The sequence below is a fragment of the Euphorbia lathyris genome, chromosome 2 (genome assembly GCF_963576675.1).
Source record: "Euphorbia lathyris chromosome 2, ddEupLath1.1, whole genome shotgun sequence".
Taxonomy (NCBI): domain Eukaryota; kingdom Viridiplantae; phylum Streptophyta; class Magnoliopsida; order Malpighiales; family Euphorbiaceae; genus Euphorbia; species Euphorbia lathyris.
Genome location: NC_088911.1, coordinates 105,446,382 through 105,471,624, shown reverse-complemented (window position 1 = coordinate 105,471,624; position 25,243 = coordinate 105,446,382). Strand labels below are relative to the sequence as shown.

The 25,243-nt window shown below is 37.7% G+C and overlaps 1 protein-coding gene across 2 annotated transcripts; it reads right to left on the bottom strand.

Annotated features, from left to right (window-relative positions):
- Positions 1-20,031: 20,031 nt before the first annotated feature.
- Positions 20,032-22,874, bottom strand: LOC136219300 (E3 ubiquitin-protein ligase At4g11680). Of its 2 annotated transcripts, none has more exons than XM_066006662.1 (3): positions 21,644-22,874; positions 20,646-21,015; positions 20,032-20,564 (listed from the first exon to the last, which is right to left on the bottom strand). In XM_066006662.1, the coding sequence occupies exons 1-3, from the start codon at positions 22,120-22,122 to the stop codon at positions 20,418-20,420; spliced, it is 996 nt and encodes a 331-aa protein (XP_065862734.1). In that variant the 5' UTR covers positions 22,123-22,874; the 3' UTR covers positions 20,032-20,417. The 2 variants fall into 2 exon arrangements, with proteins under 2 accessions (XP_065862734.1, XP_065862733.1); XM_066006661.1 differs by having other exon boundaries at positions 20,646-21,042; positions 21,644-22,871.
- Between the last annotated feature and the right edge of the window lie 2,369 nt (positions 22,875-25,243).

Here is a 25,243-nt window from a genome sequence, read left to right as displayed (position 1 = left end):
AATTATTTCTAAAAACAGAGGGACTAACTAGTGTATTAAGTAAAAACTCAGGGACTTTATAATTATTTACCCTTATTTATTTTAGAGACCATAAAACGGTCCAAAGCTACTGAGGACCGTAGCTGGATTGTTTTGGGGTCGGTGGAGAGTGGTCCCGGTGATGGTTCCGTGATTTCCTAGTTTTCTAGGACACGTTGCCTCACGGATGTTGGGAGGGAAACATCAATCTTATCTTACGTGCTACAACAGATCATTAGCATGTGGCACATTGAAGTGATGGTATCGGAGTACGACACACGAGGTAAGAATAATTTGCTGAATAAATTATTTTACTTATTATTTTTAACCATAACCCTAAAAAACATTCAGTAATTGTACATGTGTCATGTTTACAGCTGAGGGCTATGATAGAGAGGATTGAGTTGTCTCACCTCCCATCCACCATGTTCAAGAACTTGGATGCGCCTCTAATATCTGCATTCGTGGAGCGGTGGCAGCCTGATACGAACTCCTTTCACATGCCGTTTGGGGAGATGACTATTCTTCTACATGATGTATGGCAGATTCTACGTATTCCAGTGCACGGTTAGATGATCTCCAATGCATGCAGTGTTGAGCGGTTGCAGGCCATGTGTATGATGATATTTGGGGTCACTCAACAGGAGTTGCTATCGCCGGCGGCGCATTACTAGAGTGGTGGAGGTGTTTATACTGATACTGTGGAGAGACTTACCCAGCCGATGGGGGAGGGTCGGGAGGACGGGACTTAAGCCACAACGTGGATATGGCTTCTGTTAGGATTCACCTTGTTTGTCGACAAGAGTGGCGATAGGATCAGGCCGTCCCATCTCCAAGAGGTTCACGTCGGTGTCAAAGAGTCAGTTGGACGTTCTTGGTGGTTTGCTACACTTGCCACCTTATATTGACAGCTGGGGATAGCGAGTAGAGCAGAGTGCTCGGGTATATGTGGATGTTTGACCCTCCTTCAGGTGCGGATATATGAGTATTTTCTGGTGTTCCGGTCCTATCGACTACCACTCTAAATTCCAGATGATGCTCCACGGGCGTGCAGATGGGAGGTCGAGACTCTAGGCAGGAAGGTCGTCAACTCGGGACCTTTCGTGCACAGTTGGACCAGATGACGGCAGTCGAGGTAAAATAATATTTTATAACTTGTAATAATTTACTTAAATAAATGTAATTTTTTATTTTCATGTTATTATATATATTTTTTTGCAGGTGACGTGGTTGCCTTATGGTCCAATCGCCGAAGAGGATCAGCTACGAGTGTCCTATGCCGGTTGGATACGGTGTAGAGACATTGTTGAGCCATATATGCCCGATCGAATCCTACGTCAGGTCGGTTATATTCAGTCTATCCCGGCTGAGCATTTTAGACCTGATACTGCATTCCGGTCATGGAAGTCTCTATCATATAGACTCACGTATTCATCTATTACAATTGATGATACTTGGTGGAGATTTCCATCGACTCGTGGCGTTGATCGGAGGAGATGCCAGCCAGTTGGAGCCGATCCCACTGCTTGTGATGCCGGGTACATGGAGTGGTACAGACGATATTCACATCCTCGTCTTCTTCGTGCCCCTCGAGATGCACAAGTCCACCATTCTGGCTCCAACAACGAATATGTAAGTTTTTTATTATTTTTTTATTATTGTTTTACATATATTTATTTTCTAATATTTAATTTTCTGTAGTGGGTTAGTTGTTTGGCAGGCATCACTAAGCAGACGATCTCACGCCTGCTCGATGAGGAGGCTCCACCAATTGGGACTGATATGGAGCAGTTTATGGAGGAATGACAACGGACGAACTGATATTTGTTGTAATATAGTAGAACTTATTGTTTTTAACATATTTTAACACATTTGAAAACATATGTAATACTACATGTATATTAATTAATTGTAATGTTAGTTATTTATATTTAAAACTAAAAGGTTAATAATTCAAATTATAATTCGTAACAATTCGCAATAAACCACTAATCCACAATAATTCAAATTATAATCCGCAATAAACTATAAGGTTGGAATTTTTTTTTTCCTCTTCCAATACGCGGGCGTGAGAACATCACACCTCACCAAGTGGTGAGGTATGTGGCTATCACGCCTCATCTTGTGGTGAGGCGTGATACACACGCCTTACTACTTGATGAGACGTATACATACACCTCATTATATGAAGAGGTATGATATCCTCATGTCCACGTGTTGAGAGAGGAAAAAAATTAGTTTTTCCACTCCAATATTCGAAAAGGCATTTTTGTCCTTTCAAATGACTAGGATGGAAAAATAAGATATGTTTTAACAACACCCTTTTCAAATGGGTGACATGTGTATTTTATATACTTAATTGTGACACGTATACTTTACATAGCTAGTGACATATGATTTTTGGATTAGTTAAAAATTGACATGTCATACAACATGTTTCCTATTATTGTTATCATTATTATTTTTCGTATATATGTAATTCTTATCTTCATAACTATATCAATTTTGTGATGATTCATGCATACTTTTTCATTAAAAACAGTAAAAAGTAAAAAAATTAAATATTAACAACTTAACCATAAGTTCATATATAATAATATAATACATGAAACCTTAATTTACTTAATTTTTTATCATTTTTCTTAACCCATAAATCAAACTATTAATACAACTAATTAAAAAAATCAGTTAAGATCCCTTTAATTTATAATTTTTTAAAACTTAACTTAAAATTTTAATTTACATCTAAAAAATTAAATTAACTAATCAAGAAGTCGGAATGCTGAGTTATCAAGTCAGCATGGCTGTGGTCAGCATGGTACTGAGGTGATAATACAGGTCAACATGGTCTTGCTGTGTTACCACTGGTCAGTAGGTCTTGCTGAGTTTGTACATTTTTGAGTAAGGATATTTTGGGTATTTTCACAACTTTGTAAAGGCTATAAAAGGTCTGGGTTGGGAAGTAGTTTCACACGAGAGATTCTTAGACTAAGTCATAAGTGTACACTGTGATAATCTGAATTGGGGATTGGGAAAACACGAGAGTTTCTGGAAAAGGAGAAACTGTTTCAATCTTGTTGTAATCTCCATTGATTAGTGAAGTTGCTGGATGTAGGCAGTTAAGCCGAACCAGGGTAAATTCTGTTTGTATTCTTTTTGATTGTTGTTTCAAGATCCAATCTGTGATCTTTGTGTACTTTGTTTCTCTGTGTGGTTGATTGATCGTTCGAAGCGTAGTTCAACAATTGGTATCAGAGCTAATCAAGAACAGAGCAATGGGTTTTACAAAGATCGAGATCGAGCGTTTCAATGGTAAGGGAGATTTTGCTCTATGGAGACAGAGGATGAAGGCAATCTTGGTTCAAATGAAGGTTGCAAAGGCTCTGAAGGGCGAGAAGGAATTTCCGGCGACAATGACGAAGGAGGAGAAAGAAGATCTTCTTGAATTGGCTTACAGTACGATCGTCATGTATCTTGGCGATAAAGTGCTAAGAGAAGTTTCGAAGGAAACCTCAGTTGCTGGGGTTTGGCTCAAGCTTGAACAGTTGTACATGACGAAGACACTCACCAATCGGGTTTATCTTAAGGGAAAGCTTTTCGGCTTCAAGATGAACGAGGACAAGCCAGTTGAAGACTATCTTGATGATTTCTCAAAGATCATAATTGACCTAGAGAACATAGAGGTAAAGATTGAAGATGAAGATCAGGCCATAATGATCTTGAATTCTTTACCCCAGTCTTTCAGTCATTTTGTTGAAACCATGAAGTACGCTAGAGAAACACTAAGTCTGGAAGAAGTTCTGATGGCACTAAAGTCAAAACAGATTGAGGCCAACACCAACACTGAAGCTGCAGAAGGATTGTTTGTTCGTGGAAGGTCTGAGAAAAAGGACTCTCACAAGCCAAAGAACAAGAACGGGAAAAAGTCCAAAACTACATCCTCAAGCAATAAAGAAGGCAAGGTCTACAAGTGTTTTCACTGCCATAAGGAAGGACATTTCAGGAAAAACTTGTTGGTCCCTTGTAAGGTTGCAAATATAGTTCCAATGGGGGGTTAGGAACTATTTTACCTTTTTAAAATAATTTGGGCAGATTTCTTTTCTTTAAGAAAAGTTTATAAAACATCCGCACTTAACACTCAGCAAGACACTGGCTTAGTCAACTAGTGACTAGGACAGCTTCGTTGCTTAGGTCAGGAAATAGCACTTAGAGTCTATTCCTGAACCTGCTCGTTTGTAGCGCACAACTCAGCTTGACCTCTTTTACTTGGTCAGTTTTAGTTTGTTTTAAGCAAGCAATATAAATAAGGAGTTAAGGTTTAAGAAAACTTCACTCAGCAGATTTATCCAGGTTCGGCTTCTTCTAAGCCTACGTCCTGTCCCCGGAACACCTCCGAGATTTCAAATCCTCTACTGAGCTCTTTAAAGGTAGAGCCTCAAACCTTTTACAATATCAGCAATTGAGTATGACAAGAGTACCTTCCTCTATACTTCTACTCAATCCTAATCTCTCCGCTGAGTACTTAAAACCGAGTACCCAGCCTCTCCTTTCTACTTCTAGAAATGATAAAGATTTTGTCCTAAACAACAATTGCTAGAACACCTTAGATGATTGAAAAACAACCACTCTAGACTTTTACACAGATATGAAAATGTAGTGTAAGAATTTTGCTTTGCTTTTTGATGGAGAACTTTTGTATACGTTTGGTCAGCGTAGCGACTCTTGCTCAAAGTTCTCTAAAGAATGTGGATTCTGAATGCTCTATTTATAGAGAGCTATGAGAGCTTCTGGTTATTTCGAATTTCGAAATAACCGTTGGAGGGAAACGGCTTCATGTCGCTTTCACTCAGTCTGTTCAGCAGTTCTCCTAGCCAATCAGATTCCAGCATCTTCTGTTCTTCGGTCAGTGTGGCAGTATGTTCCTCCAAATCGGGTAATGTCAAACAGACAGCTTTCTGTGTCTTCTGTTCTTTACCAACAGAGGAAATACTTGGTCTGGAAGTTGCTTTGTAGTCAGCGGCTGTCTTGTACGCTTTGTCGAGACAGCTCAACAGCTTCATACCGAAGTTGTCTACGTGGATCTTCTCGATCCTTCTTTGCTCAGCATGCGTTTCATTACTTCAACGGCAGCGTTTTGGAGATACGCAGGCTGAGTGATCTTGGGCTTGTTTGACTTGGGCCTTGACTTCCATATAGGGCTTGGGCCTTATGATCTTTATGTCTTATAATAATTATAAACTCAACATTGAACAAACACATTAGTAACACTAAATCAAAGCATTTAAACTTAGTGTGTTATAGAATTTTCACTTAATTAATTTTGTCAAATCAAAATCTTGTGGAAAGGTGTTTCAACAAACTCCCCCATTTTGATGTTGGCAAAACTAATCAGCCAGGAACTCAGTATGAGCTCCCCCATGATAGTTGACCTTTTTAATTAAGTGAACTCCCCCGTGAGGACAGAACTACTGACTTAGTTTTATTCTAAACATTCTAAGGTTTAGCTGAATAAGCCTAAGATCAGTTTTCAGTTATAGGTTAGCTTATGGGTCATATTCTATTTTACTCAGTATTCAGCGGAAGTGATGTATAGTGACAGAGCGCTGAGTAAATCATTTGTTCAATGGTTTATATTTGACAAGTTCAAACATCTATATGCAGCATGCATTTATATAATACTTGGCATTTAAAGGATGAATAATCAACAGTTAAAATATGAATGCAAGTATTTCAGGAGTAACAGAAGTTAGGCAAGTTAGGCATAAAATAAAACAACACAAAAACAAACATTACAAAACAAGAGAAGATAACGTTCTTCTTCCTAACTTCTAACACTTAACACTCTAGTTTCTCTAACCCTCTAGAGTTCCTTCTCCTTAGTTGCCACTTTTCTCCCCCGTTTTGCCAGCATCAGCAGTAGGCAAATTAACGGTAGGGGCAGGAGATTTGGCCTGATCCTGCAGCACACGTATTTGACCCTCCAAGGAATTCATATGATTGACCATAGCCAGCATGAGTTCAGTCATTCTGGTCATATGAGCATGTGTGGGTTGCTGCGTTTGGACAGAGGAGAAGTGATTGATTAATTCATGGATTTCACGCAGAATATGGTGAGTGACAGGTGGATGAAAGGACTGAGCAGGAGTTGATGGAGTAGGTGCTTGTTCTTGAAGCAGAGTGCTTGCTGAGGCGATGACACGCCGACCTGACTCAGTGGCACCAAGGTGTGCATATTTGGCAGAAGTGGGTTCACACTGAGGGCCTTGTGTAGTGACAGGACTACGAGGCGTGTTGACCTCAGGTGCTGAGTTGCTTTGAGTTTGAGGTGGGAGTGGAGCTTCTTTTGGACTTACAGGGGTCTTGGCTTGTTTCTCTACGGGAGGAACAGAGGCTTGATTTTGTGGAGACCCCTCTTGAGCAACATGACCTTCAAGAACAGGTTCTTCAGCTGTTCGCAGCTTCTTCTCAGCTGACTCAGCTAGGTCTTGATCAGCTTTCCTCTTGTTGCTTTCTATCAGCCTTATCTTTCTCGGGACAGTATGAATATCCTTCGAGCATGCTCCCTTTTTCTTCTTCTTCTCAGCTTCAGCAACCTCAGATGGCACAGTGGACGGATTCTCAGTTGGAGGTTCATTGATTGGTTCTGTACCCTCAGCAGTGTGAGCGGCTTTAGCCATAACATCATCTATAATGGCATCCAGGTTAGCCAGATTTTCCATTTCTCCAATGGGTTGCTCATCCTCAGCCATAAGATTCTCCTCCTCAAGAGTGGCATTTTCATCATATCCTCTAAGAGGTTGGCTATGTGAGAGTCCATTCAGCAGACATGCAGTGATAGCAGTTCCCGTTGAACTTATTTCACCAACAGTCTCTACGTTCTTGTCTTGTATTATCCTGGTGATGAGAGAACCTAAACGGAGCTTCCTTTTCGCTTCTTTGGAAAGCCCCGACCAAAAATACAGGCATGTTGAAAGGAGTGCTGGTCAGCATATGCCAGATGAAACATTGTTCAAAATTAGAGGCAGATGAGGGAGAGCTGAGTTTAGGGAAGATAAAGTTGGTCAGCAAGAAGTGGGCCATCTTCTGATTTTTGCCCATGCAGGTGCTGGGTACTTCTCCCTTGTAGTTTCTGGGTTTACATAATCCATTCATCTTCTCTGCGATGGCTTTCGGTATCGGCTCCTTTGTGGTTCTGAACTGGATCCCTGTATTTGGTATCTCTAGCAATGTAGCTAGATATTCAGGGGTTATCACTATCTTTTGACCCTTGACTGTGGTCTCCAGATAGTCAGAGTCATCTGCATCAACATGCAGGTTGGAGTAGAACTCTCTTACCATTGTAGGATAGGTTTGCCCGGACAGAGAGAAGAGACCTGTCCATTTGTTGTTTTTGATCCATTCACAGAATGGAGTCTCTGAAGAGATGAAGTCAGGGTGGAAGAATCGACTTCTTAATACCTCTTGATTCTTAGCCCAAGAGTGTACTTTAATCATTTTTCTCATTAGGCTAGTTGAAGGACCAGCCTGGTCAGAGGATTTGAGAGTTGGAGAGAAATAACTTTCGTTGTAAGACATTTTTGAAGTTTTGAAGCTCTTTGGAAAATTTTGAAGCTTTCTTAGAGTTCAGTGTATATGTGACGAGGGTAGTGAGTTAGTATTTACTATTTATAGATTTTATGGTTTAGGGTTCCGTTTGAATTTTAATCCAGTTTTGCTCTGGGTTGTCCAATCGCCAGAAACCCTGACACTTATGACACTATTAAGACGTTATTCGGCGCATGCGTAGTACAGGTGTCACCTCGCGTGTAGTGACATTAAATGCTAATAAGTGCTTCTACTTAGCGTTTGTTGATATAAACGTTTCATATTCTGAGTAGTCAGTACATTCTTTAGGAATGGCTTTAAGTTCAAGTTCGAAGCTAATTTACTCAGTGTGCAAGATTACTCAGTATTGTATATTTAGTCAGTTTCAAGAGATACTCAGCAAACAATAAATCATTCAGCATGTAATTCACTCAGCATTCAATATTCATTTAGCACAGGAATTTACTGAAGAGGATTAAACATACCAATTGCTTCTCTCAGTATGCTGAACTGCTCACGAGCCAGTGGCTTCGTGAAGATATCCGCCAGCTGTTCGTCCGTTGGGACATAAGTCAGCTTAATTTCTTTCTTAAGTACATGATCTCTGATGAAATGATGTCTTATGCTGACATGCTTCATCCTGCTGTGCTGGATTGGGTTCTTTGAGAGGTCAATTGCACTTTTGTTGTCGCATTTGACTTCAATTGTCTTTGTTTGAACACCATAATCTTCAAGCTATTGCTTAATCCAAAGGACTTGAGCAACACAACTTCCAGCAGCAATGTACTCAGCTTCAGTTGTGGACAGGGCTACCGACGCCTGCTTCTTGCTGAACCAAGATACAAGACAGCTTCCTAGGAATTGGCATCCTCCAGAGGTGCTTTTTCTTTCCAGCTTGTCTCGTCCATAGTCAGCGTCAGTGTATCCGATGATTGTAAAGTCATGAGTATTTGGATACCACAGACCTGCATTTACTGAGCTTTGCAAATATCTAAGGATCCTTTTTACAGCTATGTAATGGGATTCCTTAGGGTTAGCTTGATATCTAGCACAATAACATACTGAGAACTGAATGTCTGGTCTACTTGCTGTTAAGTAAAGTAAAGAGCCAATCATACCTCGGTATAACTTGCTGTCTACTGACTTACCATTCTCATCAGCACAAAGGACAGTGTCAGTGCCCATAGGAGTGGATATTGGCTTACAATGTTCTAGTTCATATTTCTTCAATATCTCCTTGGCATATTTAGCTTGACTTATGAATATGCCATTCTTTCCTTGCTTGATTTGAAGTCCGAGGAAGAAGTTGAGTTCTCCCATCATTGACATTTCGAATTCAGTCTGCATTTGTTTGCTAAATTCCTTGCACATAGATTCATTAGTAGCACCGAATATAATATCATCTACATATATTTGTGCCAGCAGGGTATCCTTACCCTTTCTCTTAATGAATAAGGTTGTATCAGCTTGACCCCTGACGTAACCTCTAGTCAATAAAAAGTTGGTCAGCCTCTCATACCAAGCACGTGGTGCTTGCTTGAGTCCATACAGAGCCTTTTTGAGTTTGTAAATGTGGTTTGGGAACTTAGAATCCTCAAACCCTGGAGGCTGATTTACATAGACCTCCTCGTCTATTACTCCATTAAGAAAGGCACTTTTGACATCCATTTGAAACAGTTTAAAGTTCATGTAAGATTCATATGCACATAAAATCCTAATAGCTTCTAGCCTTGCCACTGGGGCAAAGGTCTCACCATAGTCAATACCTTCTTGCTGACTGTAGCCCTGAGCTACAAGTCTTGCCTTGTTTCTGACTACGTTTCCTTGCTCAAGTACTGAGACAAAAGCTACATTGCCGAGATACTTCCTTAGTTGATTTCTTGTCATCAGCGTATTTCCAGCTGAGTCAAGAATTGAATTTTCTGAATGCCCTCTTGGGACTCTTATCTCCTTTGGTAGACTTGTGTCTTGTTCTATCTGTGTTTCAACATTCTCTGCAGAAGTAGATAGGTCAGTGAAAGTAATTTTAGGTTCACTCTTACTCTTGGTCAGCCGTTTTATGAAGGACTCAGTAGCTGGTTCTTGATCAGCAGGTGTTGAGTTTGGTTCATCTTCTGTCAGCGGCTGGTATCTTCCTGCAGGGTTAGTTTCATCGAATTGCACATGTATAGATTCTTCTAATACTTGAGTTCTCTTATTAAAAACTCTGTATGCTTTACTGTTTGTTGAGTAGCCTAGAAAGATAGCCTCATCAGCTTTTGAATCAAATTTGGCTAAGCTATCTTTGGTATTTAAAATAAAACACCTACAACCAAAGGCACGAAAGTATCCAATGTTGGGCTTTCGTCCTTTCCAAAGTTCATATGGGGTTTTCTTAAGTATAGGTCTAACTAAAGCCCTATTCAGAATATAGCATGCTGTGTTGACAGCTTCTCCCCAAAAATACTTTGGAAGCCTATGCTCATCCAGCATTGTCCTGGCAATCTCAACCAGAGTTCTGTTCTTCCTTTCAACAACCCCATTTTGCTGAGGCGTTCTAGGAGCAGAGAAATTGTGGTCAATGCCGCTGGCTTCATAGAATTCAACAAACCTTTGGTTCTTGAATTCTCCACCATTATCACTACGGATATGAGCTAATTTTAGGTCTTTCTCATTTTCAATTTTTCTAACCAAGTTTGAAAATGTCTCAAAAGTCTCATCCTTACTGGTCAGCAGGATAACTCATGTGTACCGAGAGAAATCATCTACAATAACCAAGGAAAACCTTCTTCCACCCAGGCTCAGCGGCTGGACTAGACCAAAGAGATCCAAGTGTAGCATTTCTAACGGACGCTTAGTTGAGACAATGTTTTTACTTTGAAAAGATTGCTTGGTTTGTTTTCCAGCTTGGCAGGCATGGCATAATTGATCTTTTTGAAATTTAAGTTCAGGCAGTCCCTCAACCAATTGCTTTCTTGCTAATTTGGCCAGGAGGTCCATGCTTACATGACCAAGTCTCCTGTGCCATAGCCAGGAATTTTCTTCCTTTGTGACTAAGCATACAGTTTTTGAAAACTTCTTTTCGAGGTTTAGCATAAAGACATTGTCTATCCAAGGGGCAGTTAAGATTAACTCATTAGTTTTACCCTCGTATATTTTACATCCAGTAGCATCAAATATAACTTTTCTCCCATTGTCACATAGCTGAGCTACGCTGAGTAAGTTATATTTGAGTCCGCTGACTAGGGAGACAGATTCAATAGTAGGGTTACCTCCGACGGTTCCTGAGCCTACTATCTTACCCTTCTTGTTGTCTCCAAAACTTACACTCCCTCCTCGTTTACGTTCAAACGTGATGAACTGAGTTTCATCACCCATCATATGCCTTGAGCATGCGCTGTCAATATACCACATCTTTGACTTCTCGGCACATCTCAGACTTACCTGCATTGTAACTAGTTACTTTTAGGTACCCAACGCTTTTTGGGTCCTGACTTGTTAGGCGCAACAGGTATAGCATCATATTTTATTTTATGGCGGCATACATGGACAGTATGGCCATTCTTTCCACAGAAGTCACAACTGACCTTCTGTTTAGGATTTTTTACTGACTTGTCAGCACCCCAGTGCTGAGCGTGCCAGCACACTTTAGTAGTGTGTCCTAACTTCCCATAAAAATCACATTGGACTTTTCACTGGGGATTTCTTCTCTGCTGAGTGCCTTGGTACTGTGTACCTTGATACTGAGTTCTCAGCGGAAAATTGTTTTTGTTTGGAACCTTTAATTGGTTCTGAATGGTTGTGACATCCTTCCTCAGTTTCTTTGAAACTGACTGGACTTCAGAGACAGACTCATGAATGATTTTCATATTTTCATGCAAAACTGAGTTGTCTTGAAGAAGGTATCTGAGGTCACTCAGTTTGACCTCTTCTACTTCATCACAGCACCGGCTGAGTGCTTTAATCTTCCTATTACACTTTTTAACAAGTGTATAGAGATCACTCAGGGCGTTACCCATTTCATTTCTGAGTTGAGAGAGTGAGATTACCTCATTAGATTGCTCTTCATTATCTGACTCATTAGATTGGTCAGCATGCTCAGAAATGCATGGCTCAGCAAGTTCGTCAGCCATAAAGCATATCTTCGCTGACTCGGTGGCCTCAGTTTCTGTTGATGAAGATTCATCACTGTCACTCCAAGTAGCCACCATTGCCTTCTTCCCACTTTTCTTGTCTTTCCTCAGCGTAGGGCAGTTTGACTTAATATGGCCATCTTGGTGGCACTCAAAGCATGTAATGGGCTTTGAGCTATCCTTTCTGTATTTGCTGTCGCTTGAGTCAGCCTTATAATTATCAAACTTTTTGTAAGGCTTTTTGGAATATTTGTCGTTCTTCCTGAACAGCCTCTTCATCTTTCTTGTAAACATAGCCATCTCCTCATCATCAGTTGAACTCCCGTCAGTGGAGTCAGCCTTCATGACAAGTGACTTCTGCTTCTTGTCATCAGATTTTTCCTTCACCTCAAAGTTCTTCATTGATATCTCATGGGTCAGTAATGAACCGATGAGTTCGTCATATTTGTAGGTGGTTAAATCCTAAGCTTCCTCAACTGCTGTCTTCTTTGCTTGCCAGCCTTTTGGAAGACTCCTGAGTATCTTTTTGACTTGTTCTTCCTCAGTGAAGATTTTCCCAAGTCTATTGAGCTCATTAATAATGTTGGTGAACCTTGCGTTCATGTCTGAAATGCCCTCATCATTGTTCATCTCGAACAGCTCGTACAGTCTCATCTGCTGATTCACCTTGGATTCTTTTACTTTGTTTGTTCCCTCGTAGGTGACTTCCAGCTTTTTCCAGATCTCTTGTGCCGACTCACAGCCTGAGATTTTGTTATATTCTGCAACATCGAGCGCACAGTGAAGCATATTGATAGCCGAAGCATGGTTTTGAAGCTTCTTAAGATCATCCTCTGTCCATTCAACCTCAGCTTTAACAACTGACTGGTCATCAACAACTTTCACAGGTACAAACGGGCCTTGGACTATAGATAGCCAGGCACTCATGTTTGTAGCTTGAATGAAGTTTTTCATCCTATTCTTCCAAAAGGTATAGTTTGACCCGGAGAATAGGGGAGGCCTGGTAATGGACAGCCCCTCAGGTAATATCTGAGTTGTCTGGTTTCCAGGGAGAAACCGAGTGCTATTTTCGCCCATGGTATGGATCAACTCAAGGTTGTTAGACCTTTAGTAATGAGCTTTTAGGCTCTGATACCACTTGTTGGTCCCTTGTAAGGTTGCAAATATAGTTCCAAGGGGGGGTTAGGAACTATTTTACCTTTTTAAAATAATTTGGGCAGATTTCTTTTCTTTAAGAAAAGTTTATAAAACAGCGGCACTTAACACTCAGCAAGACACTGGTTTAGTCAACTAGTGACTAGGACAGCTTCGTTGCTTAGGTCAGGAAATAGCACTTAGAGTCTATTCCTGAACCTGTTCGTTTGTAGCGCACAACTCAGCTTGACCTCTTTTACTTGGTCAGTTTTAGTTTGTTTTAAGAAAGCAATATAAATAAGGAGTTAAGGTTTGAGAAAACTTCACTCAGCAGATTTATCCAGGTTCGGCTTCTTCTAAGCCTACGTCCTGTCCCCGGAACACCTCCGAGATTTCAAATCCTCTACTGAGCTCTTTAAAGGTAGAGCCTCAAACCTTTTACAATATCAGCAATTGAGTATGACAAGAGTACCTTCCTCTATACTTCTACTCAATCCTAATCTCTCCGCTGAGTACTTAAAACCGAGTACCCAGCCTCTCCTTTCTACTTCTAGAAATGATAAAGATTTTGTCCTAAACAACGATTGTTAGAACACCTTAGATGATTGAAAAACAACCACTCTAGACTTTTACATAGATATGAAAATGTAGTGTAAGAATTTTGCTTTGCTTTTTGATGGAGAACTTTTGTATACGTTTGGTCAGCGTAGCGACTCTTGCTCAAAGTTCTCTAAAGAATGTGGATTCTGAATGCTCTATTTATAGAGAGCTATGAGAGCTTCTGGTTATTTTGAATTTCGAAATAACCGTTGGAGGGAAACGGCTTCATGTCGCTTTCACTCAGTCTGTTCAGCAGTTCTCCTAGCCAATCAGATTCCAGCATCTTCTGTTCTTCGGTCAGTGTGGCAGTATGTTCCTCCAAATCGGGTAATGTCAAACAGACAGCTTTCTGCGTCTTCTGTTCTTTACCAACAGAGGAAATACTTGGTCTGGAAGTTGCTTTGTAGTCAGCGGCTATCTTGTACGCTTTGTCGAGACAGCTCAGCAGCTTCATACCGAAGTTGTCTACGTGGATCTTCTCGATCCTTCTTTGCTCAGCATGCGTTTCATTACTTCAACGGCAGCGTTTTGGAGATACGCAGGCTGAGTGATCTTGGGCTTGTTTGACTTGGGCCTTGACTTCCATATAGGGCTTGGGCCTTATGATCTTTATGTCTTATAATAATTATAAACTCAACATTGAACAAACACATTAGTAACACTAAATCAAAGCATTTAAACTTAGTGTGTTATAGAATTTTCACTTAATTAATTTTGTCAAATCAAAATCTTGTGGAAAGGTGTTTCAACAAAACTGTCCTGAGAGGAACAAGAGTCTAGGTCAGCCTAAAGATCAAGGCGAAGCCGCTGTGGTAGAAGAAGGTTATGAGAGCGCTGAGGTCCTTGCTGTCACTGATAAAGATCCAAACACTGACTGGATCTTGGACAGCGGATGTACGTTCCATATGACTCCCAACAGGACGTGGTTCGAAGACTTTCAAGAGGAAGGTGGGAGGGTTCTTCTAGGCAACAACAAGTTGTGCAAGGTACTGGGTCAAGGCTCCATTAGGCTGAAGATGTTCGATGGTCAAGAAAGGATTATGACCGGTGTGAGGTATGTGCCAGAACTGAAAAGAAATTTAATTTCTTTGGGTACGCTTGATAAACAAGGATACAATTATAGAGCCGAAGGGGGTATCATAAGGATATCTAGAGGACCTTTAGTTGTTATAAAAGGTACCATGAGTAATGGCCTATACACACTCCTAGGTAGTACTGTGTTAGTCTCTACCGCAAATCTCACCGAGTCTAAAACTGATAGAACCAATCTTTGGCACCTTAGACTAGGTCACGTGAGTGAAGTTGGTTTACATGAACTTAGGAAGCAGGGTTGTCTTGGTAAAGATCACATAGGAAAGATAGATTTCTGTGAGAACTGTGTCTTAGGGAAGTCTAGTAAAGTCAAGTTTCCTAAGTCAGCAATACATAGAACCCAGGACATTCTTGAGTACATTCACTCTGACCTATGGGGGCCAACAAGAACTAAGTCTCATAGTGGGAGGACCTATTTTATGACTCTTATTGATGATTACTCTAGAAGAGTATGGGTTTATATTCTAGCTCATAAGAATGAGGCTTTGCAAACGTTCAAGGATTGGAAAGTGTTAGTGGAAAACCAAACAGGAAAGAAAATCAAAAGGTTGAGAACCGACAATGGTTTGGAGTTTCTTGACAAAGATTTCATCACTTTGTGCAAGAAGTCAGGTATAACTAAACATCATACCGTTCCTGGAACTCCACAGCAGAATGGCCTAGCAGAGAGGTATAATAGGACTATCCTAGAAAGAGTTAGGTGCATGTTAATCCAATCCAGTCTCCCTAAGTCTTTCTGGGCTGAAGCAGTGCAAACTGCGTGTTACCTAATCAATAGGTGCCCATCATCTGCTATAGGTTTTAAAACACCTATGCAAATGTGGTCTGATTACCTAGAGGATTATGAAAAACTTAGAGTGTTTGGTTGTTCAGCTTTTGCACACGTTAGACAGGGAAAATTAGAACCTCGGGCTCTAAGATGTGTTTTTATAGGCTACCCTATAGGAGTCAAGGGCTATAAGTTGTGGTGCCTAGAATCTGGTTATAAGAAATCCATAGTCAGCAGAAATGTTGTGTTCAATGAGATGGATTTTCCTTATCGGAAAAACCAAGAAAAAACTCAGTTAGAACCGAGTAGTCCTAAGTCCATTCAAAACCTTGAGAGTGTTAAGAATGAGGTGGAGCTTGAAGAAAATAGTGAAAACACCCGTAAAACCGAGCAAGAAGTCAGTGATGATAATGATACTGAGTCCAGTCAAAGCTATAGACTTGTTAGAGACCGTGAAAGAAGAGTCCCTAGGGCCCCGGTTAGATATGGTTTTGAGGACCTTGTAGCTTATGCATTTAGTGTTGCTAAGGAAGTACAAGAGTCTGAACCTGTAACCTATAGGGAAGCTGTGAATTCGGTTGACAAGGAACAGTGGCTTAACGCTATGAAGGATGAGATAAAATCCCTTGATAAAAATGAAACTTGGATTTTGGTAGATAAACCTTTTGATAAGAAGTTGGTCGGTTCAAGGTGGGTGTTTAAAAGAAAGGAAGGGATACCTGGTGTAGAGGAACCTAGGTTTAAAGCTAGGTTGGTGGCCAAAGGGTTTACTCAGCAGGAAGGTATAGACTTTAATGAAATCTATTCACCGGTTGTTAAACATAGGTCTATCAGGATTATTCTCTCTCTTGTAGCTCGTTTTGATCTAGAATTAGAACAGTTAGATGTCAAAACAGCTTTTCTTCATGGAAACCTGGATGAGGTCATATATATGCAACAACCAGAGGGTTTTGAAATAGGAGATAAAGACCAGCGGGTATGTTTGCTTAAGAAGTCTCTATATGGTCTGAAACAGTCCCCTAGACAGTGGTACATGAAGTTCGATGAGTTTATGATAAGTCAGGACTTTCATAGGTCTAGTTATGACTGGTGTGTGTATAGTAGAGACCTTAGTGATGGCTCTAAGATTTATCTCTTGTTATATGTTGATGACATGCTTATAGCTTGTCACAACAAAGCAGCCATAAATCAGTTAAAGGCACAACTAAACACACAGTTTGAGATGAAGGATCTCGGGTCAGCACGGAAAATTTTAGGGATGCAAATTTCTCGAGACAGAGGAAGAAAGAAGCTGTTCCTAAGTCAGTCAGTTTATCTGAGCAAGGTGTTAGAACGTTTTGGTATGACGAATTCAAAGGCCGTTCTCACTCCACTTGCAAGTCACTTCAAGCTGAGCAGTAAGTAAAGTTCTCAAACTGATGAGGAAAAGGAAGACATGGAGAGGGTGCCATATTCGAGTGTTGTAGGCTGTCTAATGTATGCGATGGTCTGTACACGTCCAGATTTGGCTCATGCTGTGAGTCTCATCAGCAGGTTCATGGCAAATCCAGGAAGAGCTCATTGGTCAGCGGTGAAGTGGGTGCTGAGGTATGTCAAAGGCTCACTGAGTAAAGGTTTGAGTTATGGTGGAGCTGAAGCCCTAGTGGATGATGTAGCAGGTTTTGTTGATTCTGATTATGCTGGTAGCATTGACACCAGAAAATCCCAAACCGGGTACGTATTCACTGTGTTTGGAACTGTAATAAGTTGGAGGGCAAGTCTACAGTCAGTTGTGACTTTGTCAACAACCGAAGCTGAGTTTATTGCTGTTACAGAGGCAGTAAAAGAAGCTATGTGGCTGAGAGGAGTCTTAACGGAACTTGGAGTGACACAGATTGATGGTTTGAAGATTTACTGTGATAGTCAAGGAGCTATACATCTGTCAAAACATCAAGTTTTTCACGAGCAATCCAAACACATAGATGTGAGAATGCATTTCGTCAGGGATGTGATTAGCACTGGTACTGTTCAGGTGGTGAAAGTGGGAACTGAGGATAACCCAGCCGACATGCTGACCAAATCTGTTTCAAGTAATAAATTTGAACATTGCTTGAAACTGGTTAGGATGGTCAGTGGTCCTTGAGTGTATTTTCTTCACTAGTTGATGGAGTGAATAGAAAGACAAGGTGGAGATTGTAAGTCGTTGTTTTCTATCACTTGCTGATGATGATGCTGAGTCAACAAGTCAGCGTAATTGTAAGTCAACCCGTCAGCAAGAGTAAAATCAAGAAGTCGGAATGCTGAGTTATCAAGTCAGCATGGCTGTGGTCAGCATGGTACTGAGGTGATAATACAGGTCAACATGGTCTTGCTGTGTTACCACTGGTCAGTAGGTCTTGCTGAGTTTGTACATTTTTGAGTAAGGATATTTTGGGTATTTTCACAACTTTGTAAAGGCTATAAAAGGTCTGGGTTGGGAAGTAGTTTCACACGAGAGATTCTTAGACTAAGTCATAAGTGTACACTGTGATAATCTGAATTGGGGATTGGAAAAACACGAGAGTTTCTGGAAAATGAGAAACTGTTTCAATCTTGTTGTAATCTCCATTGATTAGTGAAGTTGCTGGATGTAGGCAGTTAAGCCGAACCAGGGTAAATTCTGTGTGTATTCTTTTTGATTGTTGTTTCAAGATCCAATCTGTGATCTTTGTGTACTTTGTTTCTCTGTGTGGTTGATTGATCGTTCGAAGCGTAGTTCAACAGTTAAGGGTGTGGACAGGGGGGCCTCAGGGCCCCGGCCCTCTGACCGCTGGAACCACTTTGACCTCGAGTAGTTTCAGTCTCATGTCTCAATTTTTTTTATCAGGATGTTGAATTAGCCCCCAAGATGGCCCATTAAGTGTTAGACTTGTCTAAAAATTAAAATTTTAATATTTTGAATCTATTAGGTACTCCCTAAATCCAAATTTCTAATTTATTTTTTTACCTGTTAGGCCCCCTAAATTTAAATTTCTAATTTTTTTTGTCTATTAGACCCTTTTTAAATCCAGATTATTAATTTTTTTAGCCTGATAAGCGCTATTAAATCAATATTTTTAGTTTTTTTACCTGTTCAGTTAGAAATCTTAAACGAAATCTAGCTTAATTTTGAAAAATTATACATTAATACTTAAAAATTGGTTATTGATCACTCAAATTATAACACACATATATACAAAATATATATATATATATATATATATATATATATATGATTTGAGCAAGTTCGATTTAGAAAAAAAAAATTCACGAACGCACATAAAATCGGTCACTCCAATGTAAGTGTAATGTGTTGTGAGTGTGGTAAGTTGGGTCATAATATACATCGTGTAAATTTGAGTTTTAATCTAATAAATAAAGATCAAATCCTCCAATTTCTTAACATAAACTACTCCTCTTCTATTTTCTTTTTCTTTTTCTTTTTTATTTGTTTCTTGAATGTATTTCTATAAGTTTTATATATGATACTCTTTGTTTATTATTGGTTTATGTTTATTATTATTTTCTATAAGTAGTAACTATTCCCTCTTTAAAATGTGAGTTATATTTGTGAAGCAGAAAGGTACCTCAGGAATTAGATTTAATTAGTCACAAATTTAAAAATAAAGTTATTTTTGGGAGTAATGAAACTTTAAGTTATAGCATAAGTTTACCTGCAATCCTTTTTTTTTGCATATAATATTAAAAAAAATTATTGTATTTATTTTACAATCATTTTTATATAACTATTCTTGCCAGAAAAGGTATAATAAAAAATTTATAATTCTATCCCAGTTAAATTATATGGTTAAAAGTAAAAATTTAAGATTTAAATTTTAAACCTTCTTTTAGAATTTTATAAATGAAGAAATAAAAGTAATATTTAATATTAATGGGATAATATATGGAGTATATTATTTGAAATATGATATAAAGTAAATAGGTGTCTGTAAAAAAATGATTTGAAATATATCTACATAGTTTCTATTTCTAATACTTAAAATTGGTCATCAAGTAATATAAACTTGGTCAATATTCAGAACAATAAACATTATTTTCCTAAACACTTAAATGCCAAAGATTTCAAAAAAGAAAATAGATATATTTTAAATTGAGTGACTTTTATGTTATATTTTGACATTTGGTCGTTATTCCGTAAAAATAGCAAAGTTAAGTGTCATACCATAAAAAATGGGTGTAATTTATCCTATATAAACAACAACAACAAAGCCTTAGTCCCGAAATGATTCGGGGTCGCTAACATGAACCATCATATAAAACCGTGAAATCAAGTCGTGTCCACGACACAAATTCTCTCCCTCCACCCTTTCCTATCCACTACCATATTTTCCTCAATCCCTAATAAACTCATATCACTCTCGATCACTCTCCTCCAAGTTTGCTTAGGTCTTCCCCTACCCCTCACCACTACATCAAGCGCTCTTCGTCTTACATAGCCAAACCACCTTAGCTGCACATAACATGATAAAATATTTTGAGACTCCTATTTTTATTATGTATTTTCATATTTATATGATTATTTTTTTTATCTCCATCATTTACAATATTTTTGTATTTGTTCTTTTTCAAATTTAACATAAGCATAATTGATTTATTTAAACTCATGGTAAATACATCTTAAATTGTTAGATTTACGTGATTTCAGTAAAATCTTCAAGAATGAAACTATATTTTCGATAGGAAGAATCTTTAAGAACGAAACTATATTTTCAATAGGAAGAATGTATACGTATATACTGAATATATATATATACATTATGTAACTTCATATTCTTTTTCATGTGTTCCAAATTTATCTATTACATTGTAAAAGAAAAAACCAGAAATTCTAGGTGAACTCTACTACCCTTTATAAGCACTCCATTTTCCTTTATATATGCAATAGTATACTCACTCAAGACTGTATTGTAGTTATGGTCACGGAGAATCATGAGCTCATCTGTACAAGTAAATCGCTCACTCCACCAACAACCATGTAAACATATAATTTCTCAACTCAGATAAAAATAAAGAACTTCTAAATGCGTGGCGTGTAACGGAAGAATCAGTTTTGCTAGCAGGCTGTTGATTCGGCTGAACATGTTTACATTCTATCTGTCCAGTTCATGTTTACAAAGAGGGCAACATGAAATGATCCTGAGCCATTGATCCACACACTTGAGGTGAAACATATGAGAGCATGGCAATTGCCTTACTTCTTCCTTGTCTTTGTACTTAGCTAGGCAAATACAACATTCCTGTTTTATCACAGTTCAATTGATTAATTACTCTATAATGAAGGCAAATTATGAAATTTGATGAAATGAAAAAGGACTTACAGGATCTTCAGTTGAATCAAAATCATCAGCATCAGGAACAGCAAGATCTGAATTGGTATTATGATTATCATTGTTATCAAGGGCTTTGTATTTCCAGCTAGGGAGAGTGGAGATTTGGTCATCAGAAGCACCTCTTTCAGCAGATCCGACTTGCATGTTGTAGCCAAGTACAGTGCTAACGAGGGGTACACAACAACATAGCAGCAGAAATAATAGGAATGGAAATGAATAACATAAAGCATTCCAAGCAAGCAGAGAGATGCAGAGCACATGGAGTTTTGGAGCCCTCTGGAATGATCCAAACCGAGAATCAAACACCCATACGTTACCCATTACAAACCATATTGCAAAGAATAGCTCAAGCGAAGTCCTACATTTATTCATCAAATGATAGCACCTGCACATTAGAATAGCTTCAAAATACTACCTTTCAGCAAAATAAGGGCTAAATTACACACACATGGCCTCTCAACTTTGGCTTCATCTTATTTATTAACCTTCAATTCAAAACCGGATATAAAAGTCTTAAACTCTACCCTTTACTAACATAAAAGTCTCTTATGAAAGTAAACGGCTTCAAAATGACTCTTTGACAATCTCAAAACGGACAAATTCAAGAACTAAAGTTATTTAAAACCAAATTTTCAATGGAATGGTAGTTTTAATTTCCAAAATAATCATTTGCGGACCTTTCTCTTTATAAACAACCACTCACTCCTTATCAACAATTGTTTTCTCTCTTCTAAACAATCAACAACTAAAATGAACTTCAAACCAAAAGTTCAATAGTTAAAGTTGTTTACCGTTGTTAAAGGTTAAATTAAATGATTTTAAATGATTTTTTATGTTAGTAACTGGTAAAGCTCGGACTTTTTTTTATGTTTGGTTATGAAGTTTAGTGGCTATAAATATAAAGAAAGTGAAGTCAAAGTTAAGGGGCTATAGATGTAAATTACCACAAAATAAGTGGATAAAGGGGTCAGAAAACAGTATGATACCTGGAATCCTCAGCCTCTCTCTGTTGTTCAACGTCAGAAAGGCCAAAACCATCTCCTTGAGTAATATGAAATTGGCGATAGCGACCGTACAGTATGAGCAGGCTAAGCAAACAACCAATATCATAGCCAACAATCCATATTCTCATAGGCCAAACAGTTTTTTCCCTCTTTGAAATAGCTAACGTGAAAGAGCTCATACTTAATTGAACAAGCAGAGCTATGAATTCCAGCATCATCCAAGTACTAGTATTAAAGGGATTATTACCAAGATTGGATCTTGAACCATTCTGATAATGAAATACTCTTCTCAAGAAGGTGAACCATCTTGCTCTTGATATTCTCATAACCACTCTTATCAAAAAAGTAGCAGGCGGAGGAGTAGTACGAGCAGGCCTATTTCTCATGCTTACAGCTCCACGATCATCGCCTATGGCAGAATTTGATGAAAACGAAATCGAACTACATAGCCGGGTATTCATTTTAGAAAGAAAGGTAAGGGATTTATGCTTTTGAAGTGGTATTTGAAGGTAGAAAGATATGTAAGAACAGCATGAATACTATGTGAATAATCTGATCACAGAAATTGTATTCCAAATTCTACAGGATTAGATTGGAAACAGATTCTGAATGCAAGGTTTTGTTTTGATGATCATGTGAATTCGGTGAGGCAAAAACACAAACACCAGCAGGGCTCAACTGTGGGGACCAAATAACGGTTTTTTGATTCTCTAATATAGCTACTCAAAATTCAAATCAAATGAGCAGAATTGCAGAATCACTCCAGCCCCACAAAAGAAAAACTCAAAAGAGTAGTAAGCAATAAAAGGGGTATGAAAAAATAGGATTGAAAACCCCAAAAGGAAGGAACTTTTCCTCAAAGCTTCGACTTAACAAAGAAATTGAAGCAAATATCCCAAAAAACACACATAAAATTCAGAAAACTGAAGTGGGTATTTAAGAAATCAGCAAAGGGGAAAAACAGAAGTGTAAGCAGAAAGATTATAGATAGGGGGGTTGGAAGAAAAAGACAGGAAGGTGAAGGGTTGGGTTTCAGATGGTGACCAAGAAATGGAGGTTTGCTTTGATTCAAAGGGAAAAAGCAGATATGGTATGGGAGAGAAGCTTGGTAGCTAAAAGCCCTAACCGTTTGCCTAACTTGCCTCTGGTATTTGTTTATGAAGCAAGCAAAGGAGCAGAGCAGCAACCTGCTCTATCAAACTATAAAATTAACAAAGAATAAGGACAAAAGGAAAGATGTTTGCTTTTAAAAGTTAAGCTAATGTCACATTAATTGGATAAGGGGGAAAATAGAAGAGGATAGGACTGTAAATTTGAGTATTAAAATCATTTAATTGAATTGAATTGTGATGATCATGCAATAATCTTAGATTTGGGGGTTTGAATTATGGCGGGTACAGTTATTTGTTTTGTCCTATTGTGTGGGAGGTCGGCCACCTAATATGTCGATCAAGCTCTATAAATTATTGGCTTGGCGACGTCCGATGGCATGCTACGGTATAATAAAATTCCTCCCAGGTGAATGTAAGATTGGTGTGCTGGACCAATTTTATTAGAATCAACTTTTATTTTAATATTATAAAACTTCTCATATAAGTCATTTTGAATAACTTATTTTCTATTATATATTAATCAAACTGAATTTTATAATTAAATATAAATTTAATGAATTAATTAATCACTTTAAATTTTAATTTATAAAAAACAATAGCACTAAAATTATCTATAATAGGAGTAGTTAATGATCGGAAAAGCTAAAATCATTCACAATAGGGGTGGTTCCGCTAGCTAGAAGAGTTAGGCTCCTCTCTCTCCATTGTCATAAATTATTATATTCGCATATAGATAACATAGTGCAATAAATATATAATAAAATCTCTATGATAATATAGGGTTGCAGATAGAGCATGAATTATTCATCCTTTATCGAGAATTCATCACAACGAGAATGAGGAATTTCCATTTATTTTCCTTATGGAGTGGGGATGGAGTGGAAAATTCGCAGATATGAGGATAGGATGGAAACGGAGACCTCTATCTCACCCACCTACAGGATCCCCACCCCACCATATTCCAATGGAGATTCTTTATATATGGAGATTCTTAAAATAGTATATTTATATGAATTTTTAGATATTTATTTTTAGATATAAATATCATATTTGACCATAACGTATGAAATGAAACCATTTTAAATCTAAAGTATGTAAGCAAGATCAATTTCAACTCCAAGTTTCCGAAATTTTGAAAATATTGGTTTAATTGTTAAATGTCATATCGAACTTTTCAAATAAATTTGTCGATAAACTGAAACAGTTTCTTATATTTTGTGTTAATTATTTGCAACCATGTTAATGATATATTGAATATTTTGGATGATTTAATAAAAAAACTGTAATTAATTTATATATGACAAACCTTTGTTTGTAAAAATAATACATAGTTTTTAAATATAATTAAAAATTGAAATGTTACACATTGAAAGAATCTTATTGGTAATTAGCGAGATCTTTTTATTCTAAAAAATCTTTAATCACTTGATAAATAGTAAAATTGAATTAAACTTTTTAATTGTAGAGATAATATCGGACTGTTTTGTGCAATAATAATAAAATTGATTTTCTGATTAACAAAATATAATAATAAAATTGATTTTCTTTATAACATTAAAGATGAAATTAATCCTATCCCTTTAGAAAAAAAAAAGATATTATGTACACTAATAGTAATAAAGAGATCTTTCAAAAAAGAAAATAGTAATAAAGAGATATTTTTATCAAATAGCATAACATCTTGAAACAAGTGATAGATATTTTTGAATTTTTTTTAACTAATTTCTATTTTTTTTAAGTTAACCTTATTAAAAAAACCTTTACCAGTCAAGAATCCTGAAAAAGAAAAAAAAAACAAATAAAAAATATTGAATACAAGAAGTAAAAATACAACCACGAGATGTAAAATCACCAATAAACAAAGGCATCTCGTACCAAATTGTAAATAGTTGTAAATAATAACAACTAAACTAAAGAAAAACGAGAGCGAGAGCGAGTATTTATTTTTCAGTTAAATAGCATGATAAAATTTGCTATATATCCATCCCAAGGTTAATCTCTTCCTATTAATGGAATAATGGACTTGTTTTTGTACAAATTTTGAGCAAATTAATATAATTTGGATGGAATTGCAAGTATCATATTGTTGAATATTTTCACATAAAAATGTCAACTTTTATATTTTTCAATTAGCACAAGGATTAATTATTCATAGTCCCACATCTAGTCTAACCTTAATTTGGTTATGTCAATTTCGTCTAGATTGGTTGATAATTCCAAATAAATTTCTTGTTATGTTCAATGGTGGGTTACGTTGCATCAATTGCTTTTCTATAGAAAATGGTTAATAATTAATTTATACACGCATATAAAATTCATGTGATATTTAATATCTTTTCTTGGAAAATTCCTCCTCCTTTAATATTTAAGGCATGAAAAAAAAAAAAAAACCCAACAAACCTTTACAAAGATCAACATTTGAGGATATATAGAAAGAAGATGAGTGTTTTCTTCTTCTTTCTTTCTTCCC